This window comes from Rhinoderma darwinii, chromosome 8, assembly GCF_050947455.1.
Source record: "Rhinoderma darwinii isolate aRhiDar2 chromosome 8, aRhiDar2.hap1, whole genome shotgun sequence".
Lineage (NCBI taxonomy): Eukaryota > Metazoa > Chordata > Amphibia > Anura > Rhinodermatidae > Rhinoderma > Rhinoderma darwinii.
Genome location: NC_134694.1, coordinates 39,498,866 through 39,520,908, shown reverse-complemented (window position 1 = coordinate 39,520,908; position 22,043 = coordinate 39,498,866). Strand labels below are relative to the sequence as shown.

The 22,043-nt window shown below is 43.2% G+C and overlaps 1 protein-coding gene across 4 annotated transcripts in view; it reads left to right on the top strand.

Moving 5' to 3' along the window:
• The window catches only part of TYW2 (tRNA wybutosine-synthesizing protein 2), an 80,527-nt gene that overhangs the window by 22,412 nt on the left and 36,072 nt on the right, over positions 1-22,043 (top strand). For 3 of the 4 annotated variants that reach the window (XM_075835611.1, XM_075835608.1, XM_075835610.1), the window contains one exon: positions 34-202. In XM_075835611.1, coding sequence (XP_075691726.1) covers positions 34-202 — 169 coding nt within the window. Of the gene's footprint in view, positions 1-33; positions 203-7,465; positions 7,520-22,043 lie in introns of those variants that run through there. The other variant, XM_075835612.1, reaches the window with a different exon arrangement.

The following is a 22,043-nucleotide window of genomic DNA, read 5'->3' as shown; positions in this document are numbered from 1 at the left end:
TTTATTTCACTCAATTTTGTTCTTTTATTACAGAGAGTACTTGGAGAAGGCAGGCATTCTTGATGGTCGTTATCGCGCACAGAAGCTTGACGATGGTATGGTAGCTCTTCCAGTACTTGAAGAAAAACTTGATATATCTGTACAAGAAAAACTGTTAGAAAAAATAGCACCTGGTAGCTCTTGCAGGAAAGCTTTGATTACTGTAAGTATTTGCATTTTATTTGTGCTCAGTAGATTAAAAAAAATATGGTGATGAAATATCGGTGGACGTAAACTGCTGTTTGGGCACGCTGTAGTGCTCAGGAGGGAGTGGCATTTGGCTTTAGGGAGCGCAGATTTTGCTTGGTAGTAGTTCTGCTTGGCGTTTTGCTGGTATTTCGGTTTATAATGTGGGGGCATATGTAATCTGTGCAGAGAATATCAGGGCATAATAAGAGGGTATAATAATGGGGTAAATAAATAATAATCCTCAGATAAGTGCCCGGTGTCGCACTGATAAATGGTGCCCAATCTTATCTGCTTTTGGAACACTCTGCACATTTTGCATCGCCATATTCTGAGAGCCAGCACTTCTTTATTTTTTCTTCACCGGAGCTGTGTGAGGGCTTAATTGTTGCGGGACAATCTGTAGTTTTCATTGGTACCATTTTGGGGTATATGCGTTTTTTCTTATCACTTTTTATTCAATTTTTTGGCAATCAAGGTGACCAAAAACTATCAATTCTGACAATGTTTTTTATTCTTTTTTTTTTTTTTATAGCGTTCACCCTGGGCTATAAATGATCATTTTACTTTATTCTGCGGGTCGATATGATTACGGCGATACCATTTGTATATAGTTTTTTTTATGTTTTGCAGCGTTTGCGCAATAAAATCCCTTATTTATCAAATAATTTTTTTTTGTGTCGCCATAACTTTTTTATTTTTCAGTCAAAAGCTGTGGAAGGGCTTGTTTTTTGCAGGACGGGTTGTAGTTTTTATTGGTACCATTTTGGGGTACATGCAACTTTTTGATCACTTTTTATTGTATATTTTGGGAGGGGTGGTGACCTCTTCTCCCTCGCTGGCCGATTCAGTGTCAGAGGCCAGGATGGCGTATGCCTCCTCGGCTGAGTAGACCCTTTGGGATGATTGGGACATTTTGATTAGGGGGGTATGTAGTGCTTCAACACGTGTAATAATTTATTTCTATAGAGTTGGTTGCGTGTGTTGTGCTTTTGCACGTGTAAATTAAATTTATAGAAAAAAAAAAAAAGGAAGAGAAGAAAAAGAAGAAAAGAATAAGAGAATAAGATAAAAATTTAAGAGAAAGAAATTTACTGAACGTTTAATATAAAACTGTAAACATTTCCTGACTACCTGACACTAACAAATTAATAACTGACCCTAACTATAACTCTGTAAATTTACTCTAAAGCTGTCTCTACGTTATCAAAAATTTAGTGAACGAACTTCAGTTAAAAAAACTGAATGTCCGTCACTAACGGACGCTGACTATAAGCTGTAAATTTACTCTAAGTGTAGAAAAAATATATAGCTAAAACTTCTGCTATATATTTTTTTTACAAAGCGAACATCAGTAAACATCCGCTACTCTAACGCCCTAAACGTACTCTTTTTTTTTACAATTATATATAAAAAAAAAAAAGAGGCCCAAAAAAACCCTGCGTCCAAAAATTACCACTGAGGCTGATTATAAACTACGCACTCAGTAGCCGCAAGGCGCACACAAAAGATGGTGCAGTAAAAAAAAGGACAAAAAATTAAAAACCTGTGCCAAAAACGTAGCACAAATGCTGATCAGTGATGGCGGTCACTGATCAGTGCTCATCGGTCGCAGGATGCACACACTAAAATGGTGTGTACAATGGGTACAAAGAAAAAAAAAACTGCGTAAAAACAAATTACCACAGATGCTGATCAGTGATGGCGGTCACTGATTGGCACTCAGTGGCCGCAGGGCGCACACTTGGACAGTGCAGAAAACAGAAAAAAAAGTCCTGTGCCAAAAATTGAGCGCACAGCGCGATCAGTGATGGCGGTCACTGATCCGCACTCAGCAGCCGCAGGACATAAAAAGGGGGAGGGGGAAAGGGTACAGGGATAAGAAGTTTAGGAAAAAAACAAGTGCTGCTGCTAAAAAAAAAAACAGCAGCAGCACAGATGATGACGGTTCACTCTTCAGCAGGAAACAGTCGGATGAAGACGTCACAGCAGGATCGCAGCACAGAAGGCCTCAGAATCAGTAAGTATGGCTTCACAGTGGTAATCATACAGTAAAACACGAACAAACACAGACATAACTTACCTGCTCCTGCCGCCGTCGCTCCCTCCGGTCCGTCCGCTTGTGTTTGCTTCAGAACACATGTCCGGAAGCCGCGACCGGAAGTTGTAATCTTACTGTCCGGCCGCGGCTTCTGGTCCACAAGAAAATGGCGCCGGATGTCGCTCGGCCGAAGACCTTCCATTTGTACTGTGTGGGAGCGGCGGCGCATGCGCCGTTCCCACACAGACGGCGTACACCATAGTGAATGCGAACAGCTCCCGTTCGCATTCTCTATGGGGATGTATGTGCCGTATTCCATGTCTGTATGTGTCGTTAATCGACACATACAGAGATGGAAAAAAATGGCAGCCCCCATAGAGAAGAAAAAGTTAAAAAAAAAAAAAAAAAGTAAAAAACAAACACACAAATAAATAATTTTTTTTAAATAAAACACTAAAAGCAAATTGATATAAAAAATAAAATTTTCGCGACACCCTTCCTTTAAAACGTTCTCATTTTTTACTGTAACCGTTTTCCCGTTTGTCATAAGTATACGACATTTGGCGGGAAGCACTGGTTTTCCATGTCGTATACTTACGACAAATGACGGGAAGGGGTTAACATAAATTGTATTTATTTGTGTTCTACTTTTTACTTTGTACTTACTTTTACTTCTCTATGGGGGCTGCTATTTTTTTTTTCATCTCTGTATGTGTCGATTAATGACACATACAGAGATGGAATACGGCAGATACAACCCCATAAAGAAAGCGAACGGGAGCCGTTCCATTCTCTGCAGCTTACGCCGCTCCCTCACAGTCTTTTCATGTAGACCGGAAGCCGCTGCCGGACAGTAAGATGACGACTTCCGGCCGCGGCTTCCGTCCATATGTTCAAGGAAGCGAAGGCGCAAGGAATAGGAGCGGAGTCGGCAGCAGCGGCAGGAGCAGGTAATTTATGTGTGTATTATGTTCGTGTATGTTCATGTTATACTGTCTGCTCAGCACTGTATCTAATCCTCCTACACTGTGCAGTCACTCAGAAAATGGCGGCACACAGTGTAGGAGGTTTGAAGATTCAAACCCCTTCTTCTCCTGGCACTAGCCAGAATAAGGGAGGGGGGATTGTGTGAGGACACTAGAGAGAGTGTGTCTACCCCAAATTTGCAGCATAAAGCAATGAGGTTGCTTTACCACATTGACCATGCTGCAATTTTGGGAACTGCTCCCTCTAGTGGCCAGCACATGAAAATGTTATAAATTAGAATCTAATTTATAATATTTCCTGACTTGTGAAAAAAATAAAAAAAATGAAAACAATGTGTAATCCCTTAAATAATAATTGTTTAACTAAAAAAAAATAAAAAAATTCTAGCGACACATTCCCTTTAAGACCACCGGGCTGCAGACAAAAGAGTTTGAAAATCCAATAATTCTCTCTCTGTTTAAGTCTGTTAAACCTATAGCTGTATGATGTTGAGATGGATTCAATAGGGGTAATACGAATACTACCAAAATGATTGTTATGTACAGTAGTAAAATGCAGTGAAACACTGTGTTTAAAAAAAAAACATTTGTAATGTTCGATCTGTGTTTATTAATTCTGCATCGTAATTGTTGGGTGGTTCTCCCCACGTATTGTAAATAAGGGCCTGTTCACATCACCGTTCGCTTTCCGTTCCGGGGTTCTGTCAGAGGTTTCAGTCGTGTGAACCCTGCAACGGAAAGTCAAACTGAAACCACAGCTTCCGTTTCCTTCCCTATTGGTATCAATTGTGATGGAAACATTGCTAATGGTTTCCATTCGTCACCATTCCGGCAGGTTTCCGTTTTTCCGACGGAATCAATAGCGCAGTCGACTCCGCTATTGATTCCGTCGTTAAAACGGAAACCTGCCGGAATGGAGACGAACGGAAACAATTAGCAATGTTTCCGTCACCATTGATATCAATGGGGACGGAAACGGAAGCTGTGGTTTCATTTTCACTTTCCGTTGCGGTGTTCACCCGATAGAAACCTCCGGAGACATACACCTCTGGGGCTCTGCAAATGTGACATGGCACCCAAAATCCAATCCAGCAAAATCTGCACTCCAAAGAGCACACAGCGCTCCTTCCCTTCTGAGGCCACCCATGGGCCCAAACAGCAGTTTATCACCACAAATGGGGAATTGCTGCACTCAGGAGAAATTGGGCAACAAAATGGGGTATTTTTTTCCCTGTGAAAATAAGAAATTTTTATCAAAAATGACATCTTATTGGAAAAAATGATTTTTTTTAAATTTCACAGCCCAATTCAAATACGTGCTGTGTAAAAACTGTGGGGCCAAAATGGTAACAACAACCATAAATTAATTCCTTGAGGGGTGTAGTTTCCGAAATGGGGTCACTTTTGTGGGATTCCTACAGTTTTGGCACCTCAACACCTCTTCAAACCTGGCATGCTGCCTAAAATATATTCTAATGAAAAGAGGCCTCAAAATGTACTAGGTCCTTCTTTGCTTCTGGGGCTTGTGTTTTAGTCCACGAGCACACTAGAGCCACATGTGGGACATTTCTAAAAACTGCAGAATCTGGACAATACATATTTAGTAGTGTTTCTCTGGTAAAACCTTCTGTGCTACAGAAAAAAATTGAATACAATTGCAATTCAGCAAGAAAAATTAAATTTGCATATTTCACCTCTACTTTGCTTTAATTTCTGTGAAATGCCTGAAGGGTTAAATAAACTTTCTAAATGCTGTTTTGAATGCTTTGAGGGGTCTAGTTATCAAAATGGGGTGTTTTATGGGGGTTTCTAATACATAGGTCCCTAATAGCCACTTTGGAACTGAACAGGTACCTTAAAAAAAAAAGGCTTTTGAAATTTTCTTAAAAATATGAGAAATTGCTGTTTATGTTCTAAGCCTTGTAACGTCCAAGAAAAATAAAAGAAGGTTCAAAAAACGATGCCAATCTAAAGTAGACATATGGGAAATGTGAACTAGTAACTATTTTGGGTGGTACAACCGTCTGTTTTACAAGCAGATGCATTTAAATTCTGAAAAATGCTATTTTTTTTATACATTTTCTCTAAATTTTGCAATTTTTCACCAATAAACACTGAATATATCGTCCAAATTTTACCACTAACATAAAGCCCAATGTGTCACGAGAAAACAGTCTCAGAATCGCTTGGATAGGTTTAAGCATTCCGACGTTATTACCACATAAAGTGAAATATGTCAGATTTGAAAAATGGGCTCTGAGCCTTAGGCGGGATTCACACGACCGGGTCCCGCCCGAGCCCGTGTATCGGCCGGTAAAATCGGCCATTTTGCCCGGCCGGTTTGCATAAAGTTTTGCATCCGTTCCGGGCCGGGCAGATCTGGACAGTGACATTAGCGGCAACTCCTGAAGGGGAATCCCCATGTGTTCGGGGATTCCGCTTCAGGAGTTTCCCCTGATGTCACTGCCCAGATACCTCCCTGCTCTGCTATAGTGGCGTCGCTACAGTAGTAGCAGCCGCAGCAGCAGCAGCTGCTAGCGGCGCCATCGAAGGTGTCGCCGGGCCAGGGCGCTTTTAAAACAAGCAGGGGAAGGGAGCCAGCGCAGCGCTCCCTTCCACCTGCTGTACACCCCGGCCCTGCCATACAGTGTACAGCCATTCGTCCGAATGGCATCAACTCCTCCTCCTCACATGCGCTTTGAGGAGGAGGAGATAGACGGAAAACCCGGCCATCACTCGGGACACATTCCGGTGATGGCCGTGTATTACCCGGCCCCATAGACTTCTATGGGAGCCGGGCGGCCGGGTACCCGGCCGAAAATAGAGCATGTCCTATTTTTTGACGGCCGGATTTCCCGGCCGTCAAAAAATCGGTCGTGTGAGTAGCCCCATTAGGGGTCTATCATTCCTAATGCAGCCGGGTGCCGGCCGATTTATGAACGGCCGGCACCCGGCCGGGAAACACTGTCATGTGAATGAGGCCTTAAGGCCAAAACAAGGCTGTGTCCTTAAGGGGTTAAGGATATTCATGCATGCAGTACTGCCAGAATTGAATGTGCTGATAAAGTTGTGACTGAGATTTTTATCAGTGCTAGGTTTTATTTCATTACAGTTTAGTGCAGTGCAAGATTCTTGCGTCAATGCAGCGGCTTTGGATATGGCTCCTTGAAGAAGATTGGTGGGGAAATGTTTATCTTTAAAGCTTTTTTTTTTTTTAAAAACAGTGCACTCTAACTTAAATTGCTTAGTGCTCGAATGGTTTTCCCTGATGCGTCTAATTTGACCAAAAGGTATATTTCTGAGCCAAGAAAGGTGATGTGCGCTTTTAAAATCCAGATAACTATTTACCTGTACAGTTTTAAAATGCGTGTTTGTAGTAAAAACGCCTTTATCATCTTTGATAATTGTGAGATCCAGGAAATCAATTGAAGTGGTAGAAAAGTTGTGTGTGAAAGAGAGTCCAAAGTCATATTGATTTAAGAGACTGATAAAATCAGAGGCCTCAGTTTCGTTCCCCTTCCAAATAAAAAATAGGTCAGATCAATATAGCCACGATAAAAGACCATGTTCTCACTAAAAACCCTGGTTATCTAATGTAAAAATCTACTTACAATAGGGAGGTTCTTAGTGCACATTTTGATCAAAAAGTGTTTGCCCACCTGCCACGACAAGGCGTTCTTCATAGGTGGGGACCTACTTAGCACATACACCTAGAACTTGGACTAAGCCTACACATATATCTGGGGATGATAGGAACCAGCATTAAACTAATTAAAATCACTCAGGGCAGAATGGGAGGAGTGCAAGAACAAATTTGACAAGAACAAAACTGATTGGTCAGCGTCATACACTCCTCTGTACAACGCCTAGTTGGTAAAAAGTAAAAACACGCCAAGTTGTCTATTAATAAACTAATTAGCATCAATCTCAAATTGCTCATAACTTGCTCAAATATGATCGTTTTTCAAAATAAAAACCACTGTTAGCTACATTAGAGCGCCGATCAGATTATGTAGGAGATAGGGTACTTATAATCTGGTGACAGAGCCTCTTTAATGCGGTCTCTATGGATAGTAAACCCTTATCATGGGGGATGTTTGTGTAAAGTGCCGATACGTCTGCCATTAAGAATTTATAAGTAGTAGAATGATGAATTTTATTCAGGGTCCCAAGATCCCTGATAAATTGTGTGGAGTCTTTCAGATAGGATGGAAGTTTCAAGACCTTAGGCTGGAGGTGTAGATCTATGAAGTGTGATAAATTACAGGTAAGTGAACCTATGCCGGATATAATGGGATTAGTAGTAGATTTGTGAATCTTGGGAAGGTGAGATAGGAAGGGTAAGCTAGGGTGTGATATGTTTAAAAAGTTTAATTCTTTCTTAGATTGAAAGCCCTCACTCTGACCACGTTCAATTAATTGTTTATACTCGGTAGTGTAGGTCACCAGGGGATTGTTACTTAGTTTTTCATAAAAAGTATCATCTGACAATAGTCTGACAGCTTCATTGATGTAGTCAGTACAGTTCTGTCGGACTATGCCACCTCCTTTGTCCGCAGAACGGATTACAATGGAGTTATTATTGGAAAGTGTTCTTAGAGCTGTTCTCTCTGATTGGGTGAGATTATCCCTAGGGTAGGTGTGATGGTCAAGTGATTTGAATTCAGTATTAAGCAAATTGGTGTGCACCGGGAACCGCGCAGTAACTGTACGTCCTGGTGCGCTAAGACACTGGCCACCCGGACGTACAGTTGCATCGTGGTGCGCCTAGGGGTTAAACTAAAATTTTAGAGGAGTATATCAACTGACACTTGCCCAGGAAAGTTATCCAGATCCAAATCATAGGTGATATCGATATATCGGAGAGAAGTAAGAGACACAGAGACCATGCTTGTATACTCAAAAATCCTTATCTGATTTTATTGACAAATGCAATTACAATAATATCTTTCGAAGAAGGAGTAGTTTGATTCCAGCCAATCGTTTACAATGTGACGTTGATTTTGATTTAGTCAATAGCATACAATGAAAATATATTTGTCCTGAACCAATCATAGGCCTAGAAGACTTTTTAAATGTAAAACCATGATTTCTCAAAATATACCACGTCATCAAGACTAAGGCCTCATGCACACTTCCATCACCGTTTTCACGGCCGTTTTTTCACGGATCCGTGTGTCCATTATGGTATCCATGTGGTTTCTGTGTGTACTCCGTGTCCGTTCTGTGTTTCCGTTTTAAACGGACGTTGTACTTCCGTTTGGCTTCCGTTTCTCACGGATCCGTTAAAAAACTGAAGTTATTAAACTTCATTTTAACTTGTCACATGTCCCAGGAAACACCCATGGTGATCATGCACCATTCTTATGAGTCTGTCAACATCCATCTTCAGGAATGAATGTGTACTGCCGTTCCTAGGGCAACGGATCCGTCAAAAACAGACGGCACACGGAAGCCTTCAGTGAAAAAACCGGATAGCTCCCTGAAAGAAAAAACTGAAGTGGGCATGAGGCCTAGGAGTCAAACTGCCCCATCCCTTACAATAAACAAAACCGTTCATCAAGCCTAAGGCCACATGCCCACTTCAGTTATTTTCTTCAGTGTGCTATCCGTTTTTTTAACTGATGGCACACTGACACATTCGTTTCTATTGGGCCATGCACACTTCCGTTGTTTCAGTGGAACCGTGTGGCAGTTCTGACAAAAATAGGACAGGTCCTACTCCTGTCTGTTTTTGATGGAACAGCCTCGGCCTTTTCATTCATTTGGTCCGTTGAAACAACGGACTGCACCCAGAAGCCATTTGTGTGTGGTCCGTGTTTCACGGAAATGTCATTAGCGGCTGTACCACGGCCACCCGGAGTATGCATGATGCCTAAGAGTCAAACTGCCCCCTCCCTTACAGTAAACAAAACTAGTCCCAAGATAGTAAGGCCAACTTCACACTTGCATTGTAATCGGTTACTCTGATCCGTTTTTAGATTAGTGGATGTTATAAAAATAACGGATGCAAACAGAAAGTAAATTGTCATCTTTTTAAAGGATTAAAAATGGAGAAGAAGCATCAGTTTGCATCCCTTTTTATCATTTTATAACGGATCCAGTTTTTTTTGCACGCTGTTTTGTTGCTAGGCTCTTATCTTAAATTATTTTTCCCTTGGGGCCCATAAATGAGTAGTGTACGTGGGTATGAGTGCATTCATCAAATCACACCATTATGACAAAGCTAAAAAAAAAATTCTCACCAAACTTGATGTAGCTACAGCTCCAAAATGGCATTGGAATGTCTTCTGGTGGTCACTTTGTTTCTTCCTATCACTAGATGTGTTTTCCTGTCAATATAGTTTTAATTGATTTGCAAAATGCTGTCTGCAAATGGGCAAAAACAAAGGCTTCTTTTAATTGATGAAAAAACTAATGCAAACTGATTGCAATCCGTTTGTATCAGTTTTACTTTGGCACCAATGTTAAAAATAACTGATCATTTAAATATCCGTTTTTTTTGAACGGAGAAAAAAGTCCTGTACTCTGCACTTTTATATCCTTTAAAAAAACGGATAACTTAGGGCCTGTTCACATCAGCGTTGCCCTTCCGTTGAGGGGTTCCGTCGAAGGTTTCCGTCTGGTCAACCCCTCAATGGAAAGGCAAACTGAAACCTTTGCTTCCGTTTACCTCACGATTGACCTCAATGGTGACGGAAACTTTGCTAAAGGTTTCCATTTGTCACCGTTGTGACAGGGTTCCTCTGTTTTTGACAGAATCAATAGCGCAGTCGACTGACAAACGGAAACCATTATAAATAAAAACACCGAAAAAGGCCATACTTACAAATGGACACAGCCAGGCCAGAAATGCTGATGAAAGGGCGAGCAGGTGCTTTAAATAATAATAGCCACTCCCACTAGTCTTGAGGGGAGTGGTGTGTGGTGCATGGGATGTGTAGTAAGAAATAATAAATGAATAGTGTGTGTGCAAGTGTAATACTATAAGTGAAATATAGGGGGCAGTAATAAATGAAGTGCCTCAATAGAAATAAATGGATAATGGGGTGCAAGTGAGTGAAACATGGAGGGATAGTGTGTACGTCATGAGGCACAACGTGTATAGCCAGGTAGAAGCCTATTTGTGATGCCTTTATAATTCATAGAGCGGGCTACCCTGCTTGCTATGCCAAACAACAACACACCATGCTCTCCCAGCATTAAAGACCCGGCTGTGTCCAAGAGAAGCGAATATACATAATAATGAAAAATACCTGGGGTATTGGTAATCATTTTGGCCAAAAGGACGCAAGCTCGCAATCCACGACAAGGATCCCCAGACTTGCGAGTCCCTAAATCCTAAACTGGAACAGAACGTTCCTGATGCACAAACAGAACCGATAAAAACACAGGGACATATACAAAAACACCGAAAAAGGCCATACTTACAAATGGACACAGCCAGGCCAGAAATGCTGATGAAAGGGCGAGCAGCTGCTTTAAATAATAATAGCCACTCCCACTAGTCTTGAGGGGAGTGGTGTGTGGTGCATGGGATGTGTAGTAAGAAATAATAAATGAATAGTGTGTGTGCAAGTGTAATACTATAAGTGAAATATAGGGGGCAGTAATAAATGAAGTGCCTCAATAGAAATAAATGGATAATGGGGTGCAAGTGAGTGAAACATGGAGGGATAGTGTGTACGTCATGAGGCACAACGTGTATAGCCAGGTAGAAGCCTATTTGTGACGCCTTGATAATTCATAGAGCGGGCTACCCTGCTTGCTATGCCAAACAACAACACACCATGCTCTCCCAGCATTAAAGACCCGGCTGTGTCCAAGAGAAGCGAATGTGTGTGTGTGTGCCTCATGACGTACACACTATCCCTCCATGTTTCACTCACTTGCACCCCATTATCCATTTATTTCTATTGAGGCACTTCATTTATTACTGCCCCCTATATTTCACTTATAGTATTACACTTGCACACACACTATTCATTTATTATTTCTTACTACACATCCCATGCACCACACACCACTCCCCTCAAGACTAGTGGGAGTGGCTATTATTATTTAAAGCACCTGCTCGCCCTTTCATCAGCATTTCTGGCCTGGCTGTGTCCATTTGTAAGTATGGTCTTTTTCGGTGTTTTTGTTTATGTCCCTGTGTTTTTATCGGTTCTGCCGGAAACCATTATAAATGTTTATGTTACTATTGAGATCAATGGTGATGCAAACGGAAGCTAAGGTTTCCGTTTGCATTTCCGTTGAGGGGTTCCCAAGACCAGAAGCTCTGACGGAACCCCTTAATGGAAGGGCAATGCTGAAGTGAACAGGCCCTTATACAACGAAAGTGTGAACTTAGCCTAAGAGATAGCAGGCTCCTTTTCTCTCAACACAGGTAAATATTTATATTCTCCATAGCAAGAAAGACTAAGGCCTCATGCACACGACCGTTGTGGTGTGCACGGCCGTGATTTTTTTTTTTAATCAAATCTTTGTTTTATTGAAAATATATGACAAGATAAACAAAAAGAAAAACATCCGTACACAGATCACGGGAAATCGCAGATAAATCTTACGGCACGCAGGCCGAAGTTCTGTTCAATAATGACCATGCAGGATGAGAAACAGTAAACAATAAAGTAGAGACGTTAGTAACAATAAACTGGGTACCCATGTCAGAACGTGAGAAAAAATGAGATAAGATATAGATACAGAGAGAGAAAACCGATGTCATGCAAGGTTTGAGAGGGCAGGAGCAGTGTTAGGGTCTCTCCATGTGTAGAAGGCCTGTACAATCCTAAGAGGAACTACACTAGTCACCCCCCCCCCCCCCCCCAGATCCTAAGGGGTAAGGGGAAGCTAGTTTGGGAGGGGATGAGAGGCACGAAAAGTCAGCCACGGAGTCCACACCTTCAGATAGTCCTCATGCTTTCTGAGTTCCCAGCTCAAGAGCTCCTCCATCCTGCTAATAGAGTCCAACTTATCTAACCACTCACGGAAAGTCGGGGGTGCGGACGATTTCCAGTGGAGTGGAATCAGTAGTTTAGCCACTGTAATCATTTGAGTTATCAGATCATTACGCTTCGGGCGGAAATTTTGAGATGGAGCCCATAGGAGAACAAGAGGAGCCCCGAGGGGGAGCGTTTATTTCGTAACTTTCTGAATTGTGTCAGACACTTTATCCCAGAAGGGCTTGATCGAGGGGCAGTCCCACCAGATATGCGATATGCTACCCACGCCAGCATTACACCTCCAACACTGGTTGGATGGAATCAGACTGATTTTGTACAAAAAATCTGGAGTTCTGTACCACCTGGTTGTGGTTTTAAAGGAGTTCTCCTGAATTTTAACGCATCTAGAGAAGCCAAATACGTGCTTTAGAATAAAAGACGTATCTTCCCTACTGAAGGTAACTTCCAGTTCCTTCTCCCAGGCCAGAAGAAAACTAGGTTTGGCAGGAGAGCCATGTAAAACCAGGCCAGAGTATATTTTAGAGACTAGGCCCTTAGGAAGAGCAGGTAGTAGCAAATATGTCTCCAACCAGGAGGGTTCTGAGATATCCGGAAACATCTTCAGGAAGAGGTTGCTTGTTTCTTTGAAACCTAAGGAGTGTAAGAAAGGGATGGGCGGGTGTGCATCTGCAGGCAAAAGGGATTTCAAGGTGGGGACTTGCCCATCTCCAAAAGTATCGACTACAGTATTGTATTGTAAAGGAGACCAGAAGGTATCGGGGTCAGCTGTGCAATTAGTGAGTATCGGGAGCAGGTGGAGGGGTGTAAGCGGCAGTGTTTTTTTCATCGGAGTGCAGTCGCAGAAAAATTTCTGAGATACTAAAACGGTGCCTTTAATTGTAGGGCTTATGGAGTTTGTAAGTCCCGTTTTTAAAAAAGGGCACCATAGTCGAGCTTGTAAACCTGGAGGAAGCAGAGCTCTTTCCGCAGCTAGGGTTGGAGACATGTCTCTGGTCCTGTTCAAGGAATCCCACCTACCAAGGTGTATGGCTTTATAATAGGTTAGAATGTCCGGAAGGCCCATACCCCCGGAGCTGGGTTTGAGAATCAGGTGTCTATGTGCTAGTCACGGCTTTTTAGAGTTCCAGAGAAATTTGGAGAATAGAGATTTGATGGAGTTAAAGAAAGTATTAGGTAGGTAAATGGGCATGGTTTGAAGCACGTATAGGATTTGAGGGAGAATGTAAGTCTTCAGGTAGTTTTTCCTGCCCACCCAGGATAGGAAGGGGATCCGCAGGGAATGTAGCTGGGTTTTAATCTTGTTTAGTAAGGGGACGAAATTGGCAGCATAGAGTTGGGAGGATTTTTTTGTAAGCTGGACCCCCAGGTATTTGATGCTATGTTGCGGCCATTGGAAGGGGGCCAGTTGTTGTACGTCACATATATCCGCCAGCGGCGCTGAAACATTAAGGACTTCTGACTTGGAGTAATTAATTTTGAAGTTTGACACATAGCCGAAGGAGTTAAAAGCTTGCAGTATTAAGGGGAATGCTTGCTTAGGGTTAGTGACCAGCAGCAGGAGGTCATCTGCAAAAGCAGCTGTCTTGTGGATGTGGTTCCCCAGTTGTATGCCTGAGATATCAGTAGTCTGTATGAGTTTCTGAATGAGTGTTTCTAAGGTGAGGATGAATAAGGCTGGGGAGAGGGGGCAGCCCTGCCTTGTTCCGTTATTTATGCTAAAGGAGGGTGAGATTGTGCTGTTCAAGCGTAGATTAGCCTTGGGTGTAGTGTATAGAGAGAAAACTGCAGATATAAACTTGTCAGGAAAACCAAATTTATGTAGAGTGGCAAGCATAAAGGACCACCTGATCCTATCAAAAGCCGTCTCGGCATCGGTCCCTAGTAAGACTAAAGGGATCCCCTTCTGTGTGGCATGATGAATTATGTTAAGAAGTCTGGTGGTGTTATGCTTGCCTTCCCTCTCTGGCACAAACCCCAATTGTTCGGGGTTTATCAAGCGGGTGAGGAGAGGATTGAGTCTGTTGGCCAGAAGTTTTGCCCACCATTTGAGATCCGTGTTAAGGAGGGAGATGGGCTGATAGCTTCCACATTCTGCACTATCTTTACCCTCTTTGTGTAACAGGGTAATGTGTGCTTCCAAAGCCTGCGGAGGTAGAGTAGAGCCCTGCAAAAGACTATTGCATACATTAAGAAATTTGGGTAACAATAACTGTTTAAACTTTTTATAGTAGCTAATGGGGAAGCCATCAGGTCCAGGACTTTTACCATTGGGTATGGATGAGAGAACTTTGGACAGTTCGTCTAATGTAAAGGGCTGAGTGAGAGCGTCTCTATCTACGTCTGTGAGGGAGGGGAGATTTATATGTTGGAGAAATTGTTCAGTGAGAGTGTGCGAGTCCGAAGGTTCGGGCAAGTTGTATAGGGATGTATAGTATTGCAAGAACTCCCTTGTTATATCTCCAATATCAGAAGATAGAGAACCTGAGGGGGTCTTGATCTCTTTGATAAAGGATTGTTCTGTACGTTTTTTAAGAAGTTTGGTCATGACTTTGGAGCCTCTATCCCCGTGCGCATAAAATTTGAAAGAGCTACGCTGATAAATTTTAGCTGACTTAATATTAAGTAAATCCTTCAACTTCTTCCGTAAGTCACTCAACTTCCCCTGTATCTCAAGCGCTTGTGAGCGTTTACCCACTCTCTCAAGAGCAGAAATCTGCGAGAGTATGGAGTTGAGCTCCTTCTCTCTTTATTTTTTTAAATAAGCACCAAGGGCAATGAGCTCCCCTCTGATGAAGGCTTTGTGCGTTTCCCACACAATTGGCGTTGAGATATCAGGAGTTTCGTTTCTCTGAAAGAAGTTGACAAGATGGGCAGACAGGGAGCTTACATTGCGGGGATCATCCAAAAGGGTTTCATTCAAGGACCAAGTCCACGCCCTGGGGGGCAGGTTTTCCATGTTGAGGTTAAGAGAGATGGGGGTGTGGTCAGATAGGGTTATCGAGCCTATGCGGGGGACAGTCGCCATAGGTAGATGTCTACTAGAAATAAAGAGATAATCGATCCTATGGTGGGTCCCATGGGTATGGGAATAAAAGGAATAATCTTTAGTAGTAGGGAAATGAAGTCGCCAGACATCTATCAGGTTCAGGTGTTGGAGGCAGCTTCTAATTCTTTTGAGGGAGGAATGCGCAATGGGTGGCCTGGCGGAGGACGTATCTAGCAGGGGATCTAGTGAAACATTAAAATCTCCCCCCCACCACCAAAAGTCCCTCTGCAAATTCTTTAAATAACTTTAATGTTTTAATTAACCACTGAGGCTGTCCCTGATTAGGAGCATATAAATTAGCAAAGGAGATGGGCGAGCCAGCAAGAGTTCCCTTAATGAAAAGGAATCTGCCTTCTGGGTCAGATTTAGACACTGAGTGGATGTAGGGTACATTCTTCTTAAAAGCTATGCTAACCCCTTTGGAGGAGGAGGAAGAATGAGTGCTATGGAACCATGTTGTGTAATGGTAGTGTGAGAGAGTGGGTAGCTTTTGGGGTTTAAAGTGGGTTTGCTGTAAAAGAATGACATCAGCCCTCTCCTTTTTCAGGAGCGCTAAAATTTGACTCCTTTTCCTGGGGTCATTCAGGCCTTTGGTGTTGAGGGAGGTTACACAAATATCTGAACTAGTCATAGATGAACATAAGTGGTGGAGACAGAGGGATAGCGCCACCAGGTGACCAAGTGACATAGCGGTGAGAAAGAGACAGTTGGAGGACAGCGAATAGAGGCATCACATTCTTATATGGAAGTTTCAGTATCTCAGCGGGTACAAAAAACATCTCGAAATTTGGGAGAGACAGGGTTAAAACTGGTATCACAAAACAAAATGATGTAACAAAACAAAACAAAAGCCTGGAGATAGGCAAAGTATGTACCATAATAACAGTACATTTCAGATCGACAAACCAAAATAGTAGGTTTGAGATAGTGCTATGCAATAATAAAATTCAAAATAACATTAAAGCTAAGTATGTAGTGGTCTAACATTATAAAGCAATCTGGAGAGGGCGTGAACCCGCAGGTTGCATATAACGAGGTTACAAAAAAGTGGCGGTGCGTAACTGCGTATATAAGGAAACAAGAGCTTTAATATGAAAAAGGATATGTGGAGCCGCTGGTGCTCCCGGAGATCCAGGGGTTCAAGTAGTGTCCATGGAGACTCTGCCAGGCACCGATTTCCCAGATCTTTTACGATTTCTGGTCATCTTGTGCGGGTTGGCGGTTTCCCAGGGCGTGTGAGGGGGCAATGGCGGCAGATCGGACAGGTTCTGAACCGCAGCCCAGAACGGAACGTCCAGGTCAGGAATTCTCAAGGCCACCAGTGCGACCTCCAGGTCCGCATGCTTACGAACCATGAATCTTTTACCTTCAATCATGAAGGAGATGCCGAAGGGGAAAAGCCATCTGTATGCAATATTGTTGCGCCGGAGGGACTCCGTGAAGGGTTTCAGAATTTGGCGTTTGGATAACGTGGCTCTTGACAGATCTTGTTAGACGGAAACCCTCGAACCCTCCCACAAGAGGGAATCACAAAGTCTCGAATGCTTCAAGATGTCATCTCGGACCTTTGAGCTAAAAAGGCGGCAGATAACGTCGCGTGGAGGCTCTTGGGGCTTAGGTTTGGCTCGCAGAGCCCTATGAACCCTTTCCATGCTGATTTCGTCTCGGTAGTTATCGCCAAGTATTTAAACGAAAATTTGTTTGATCGAGGTATACAAGGATTAGTCCGGAATTTATTCAGATACGCCCTTCAAGCTCAAGTTATTACGGCGCCCTCTGTTATCTTGGTCTTCCAGCCAGTCCATGACCGAGTTCAGGTGGGTCTGACAGGCGATAAACGAGGACGTGGAAGCTTCAGCGTGATGGATTAGGTGATCTTGTGTAGACTCCAGCTGCTCAACTCTGTTGCCAATCTGACGGACTTCTTGTTTGATGTCACCTAGCTCTTTGACGACCGGTTCTAGTGCCTTGTTCAGGACCCTGCTAATAAAGGATCTGGATACGGGCAAGTCCCTGGTAGGCACGGTATCCTCCATGTCACTGTCAGCATCTGCTACGGGCGCAGCCTGGGCCTTAACAGACATGTCTTTCTCGTGTCTAGTGGTAGTGGAGAGGTGATCCCTGACGTTTGGGGGCTGAGGCTTTTTAACGAAGTTATCCAGGCTGGTGGCTTTAGACTGTACAGTAACGTCTCTTGCTTTTTGTTGCCCAATCTTGACCATCATACAAGCAGCTAGGTCTGCGGGTAAGTAGAATCAGGTAGTTAGACCATGTGTAAGGTTATGAAGGTTTCATTGCTGACGGTAAAGCTTTTGGATGTCGATCCGAGAAGAGTGGCCACGTTAATGCAACATAGATACGGAAGTTTGTCCCCCACTCAAGAGGTGCAAATCTGTGGGCAAGAGGCCTTCCTCAGAAATTAGAGCCAGGCTCGTCCATATAGTAGTATAGTGACAATAACAATATGGTTCAATGTGCTGGGGAACTGCAAGGATATTCCAGTGTAATATAGGTGGAGTAGGATGCAGGTGCGTAAGATGCCCCTTGTGCTTCCCGTTCTGGCCCAGGGATGGTGGTTAAGGGCCTGGTCTGTGTGGGTACGTTGGCTGCAGCAGCTAGCCCCCCCAGCCAGGTGCAGGGTGTAAGTAGGCCGGAAGGATGGTGCTTGGGTTGATTCTGGCCCTCTCTCCCTCTCACCTCCAGGCCAGTTCAGTTCAGCCACCGGTGCTCAGGCTTCCCCCTGCGAGGCCTTCAGCGAGGTGTCCGGTATCTGGGGGCTGGGGAGGTCTCGTCCGCGAGTGGGGAGGCCCAAATCGAGGCCGGGGCTTCTCCTCCTGCTGTAGGCCGCAAGTCCAGAGGCGGGACACGGCTAGAACAAGGGCTGTAGAGCAGCCTTCTCTGCGTCCCCCATACCAGGGCGGAGGGCTGACAGGCAGACCAAGGGGAGCTCCGGGGAGTGCGTCGGGCGAGGGTCTCTGATGCGCGGCCGCCGAGCTTCTAGTACTCGAGGCCACGGCTTCACTCGTGCCGCTAGGCCGCAAGATGTCCGGCGGCCTAGTGAGGCCGGTAAGGTCTCAAATTGAGCGTGGCCGTGCGGGGGGAGAGATGGCAGCGAGCAGTGGAGCGGGATCCCCAGTCTGCACTCGGCGGAGTCAGGAGCTCTGCTGGGATGCGTCCGCTCCGGTCCACGGCAAGCCACGCCCCCCCCGCACGGCCGTGATTTTCAGCTCGGACGGCCGCAGAGTATCACCCGCGGGCCACCCGCAAATCACATGCCGTGCACATGGCCGCGTGCATTCATTTCTATGAGCCTGGACAACGCACGGACTATGGAAAGCACGGTCGTGTGCATGGGCCCATAGAAGTTAATGGGACCGCAATTCACCCACAGATTTGCGGGTGAATTGCGGCTGCAAAAACACTTTCGTATGCATGGGGCCTAAACGTGCAGCTCAGGATCAAAACCATATAATTGTTTCAGATAATGCTTGCATGGATATATTAGCTTTAAAGCAACATGACTTCTTAATCACAAAATGAAGTCTTCAGGCTGCAAGATTTGGACAGTGACGTTAGTGGCTCTCTCTAGGACCGGAATCCCCGGCCAACACTCTGGCTGGGGATTCTGCTACTGAAGAAGCACCTGGTGTCACTATCCATATATGGACAATGACATCAGCGCCTCTCTCTAGGAGCGCAATCCCCGGTGTCAGATCGCTCTGTGTCGGGGATTCCACGACTAGAGAAGCCCCTGGTGTCACTTTCAATACATGGACAATGACGTCAGCGGCTCTCTCTAGGAGCGGAATCTCCGGTGTCAGATCGCTCTTTGCCGGGTATTCTGCTACTGGAGAAGCCCCTGGTGTCCCTATCCATATATGGACAATGAAGTCAGCAGCTCTCTAGGAACGGAATCCACGGTGGCAGATCGCTCTGTGCCGGGGATTCCGCTACTAGAGAAGCCCCTGGTGTGACTATCCATATATGGACAGTGACGTCGGGGGCTACTTGTGGAGCAGAATCCTAGCTCTGTCAGGGGTTTCCTCTTTTAGATTTAACCCCTGACGTCACTGTCCATATATGGACAGAGACATCAGGGGAATCCTATAGGAGTGGAATCTTCAGCCAGAGGGATTTCACTCTTACAGGGAGCTACAGTGGTGTTATTTACAGGAAGGGGGTGCCATTTACGGGGGGTGGCGCTATTTGCAGGGTGGTGTTGCTATGTACAGGGGGTGGCGCTATGTACAGGGGGTGGTGCTATTTACAAGGGGTGGCACTATATACAGGGGGTGTGGTGCTATCTACAGGTGGGTGCTATATACAGGAGGTGTGGCACTATCTACATGGGCACTGTGGCATTATATTCGCACTACCTACAGGGGACACTGGTTGGTGCTATCTACATGGGGACTGTGTGTGGCAATATGTGGACACTGTGGCACTATTTACAGTGAGCACTATCTATGTGGGCAATGGGGAACTATCTACATGGGCACTGTGGTGTTTTCGGGGGGCTGAGACAAAAAAAAAACCCTAATGATTCAAATTCATTAATTGTTTTTAACGTCCATGAAAAACAGATGGCAAATGGAGGTTAAATACGGTCAGATGGCCAGGAAATGGATTCACATTTTGAGACACATTGAAAACAGCCATGAAAAACTGACAGTTGATCCGTTGTTGACTGACATTTTTGTCATGGTCGTGTGTATATAGCCCTCTTCACTGTAAGCTCACAGCGATCCATATATATATATATATATATATAGCAGAAGAAAATTTGCAGCACTCCAACATGAAAAAAATGGTGGTTTATTCAATCCAAACTAACAGCAACGTTTCAATCCTACAATAGGATCTTTATCAAGCCTAGTGACACATCTACTCAGCAAGTTTATATATGTTTGAGACTCTTTTACATAATGGATGCGATCTATGCTCTCTGCTGCGGAGTGATGATTTACTTCCGCCTCGGGGGATTACACTGATGTGTCAAATTTCAATTACCACGAGGGATGCAGCAGAGTGCTGCAACACACTTGAATGGAGTAGTTGAGTCTGAAGTTCTGATTGGTGAGTGAGGATATGCCAATGGATTTTACACCACTGCTGCATAAATGATTATAATGTAATCAGTTGTTTTTAATGTTTTTGTTATTATGTATTGTTATTCACGATGTCACATACACACTTCTGTATTTTCTGTATCATGTCTATGTTTATGATGATACCGTACACAATATATGATGTTTGTTTTCATACACTTTGTATTTGATTGTTTTATAATGAGACTAATTATGTAAAAGAGTCTCAAACATATATAAACTTGCTGAGTAGATGTGTCACTAGGCTTGATAAAGATCCTATTGTAGGATTGAAACGTTGCTGTTAGTTTGGATTGAATAAACCACCATTTTTTTCATGTTGGAGTGCTGCAAATTTTCTTCTGCTATATATTATTATACGTCCTAGGATCGGGACGTTTTGCTGGGCACCTGGTCGATTATTCATTAGTGAGTGCTGCTGTCTTCTTGTGTGCTATATATATATATATATATATATATATATATATATATATATATATACAGTCCAAAAGCAGATGAACACAGCACTCCAACACACCATAAATTAGGCCATGTGCTCGTTTCCAGGGGATGAATCCGTTCCCAAATTTCAATATAAAACAAAGTAACGGCACCAGGACTTCAGAATGGATGAAACATATATATATATATATATATACAGTATATATGTGTATATATACATACACATATATATATATATATACTCAAGCTTGAGAAAGGCAGTTGCATCTACCGAAACGTCACTTACTAATATATATATATATATATATATATATATATATATACCCACAGCACTCCAAAGTAGAAAAGCAAGTGGTTTATTCAGACAACACAAGCTGCAACGTTTCCGTCCTGCTATAGGACCTTATAAAAGGTCCTATAGCAGGACGGAAACGTTGCAGCTTGTGTTGTCTGAATAAACCACTTGCTTTTCTACTTTGGAGTGCTGTGGATTTCTTCTACATTTATCTATAATCTAGTACCAAAAAGAAACCACAGAGTCTATAAGTCAAAAGATAAAACATACATTTTTATTACATAAATTCAAAAAAATCTGTACATGGACTATTAAAAATGAATCTCCACAGATGACAAAAAAGGACCGCCAAGCACAAAATAGTTTTACACGAGAGTTCAAATATCAATCATGTATCCACATATACATTGATATAGCATACAATAAGAAAATGCATAATGCAAAGTAAATATCGGACATTTATGTGTCTGGTTACAGAGATATAATAACTACGCTGTTACCAGCCTCCACAGGAAATCCAATAGAAAACCACTACCACTATTCCAGGGGCAGGTCGCCATTCCTGAGACACAGCAACATGGGTCAGTAGTCCACCATTTATCCCGGGTCCTTCTCATTTTTTGCACTTAGCATTTTTACAATTAATACAAGGAGTTTGATGGAATATACCAATGTATATCAATGTATATGTGGATACATGATTGATATTTGTACTCTCGTGTAAGACTATTTTGTGCTTGGCGGTCCTTTTTTGTCATCTGTGGAGATTCATTTTTAATAGTCTATGTATAGATTTTTTAGAATTTATGAAATAAAAATTTATGTTTTATCTTTTGACTTATAGACTCTGTGGTTTCTCTTTTTGGTACTATAATATATGTAAAGAGTGCAGTTATGTCAAGTTACTATGTAAAATGATACATGCATATGCCCTG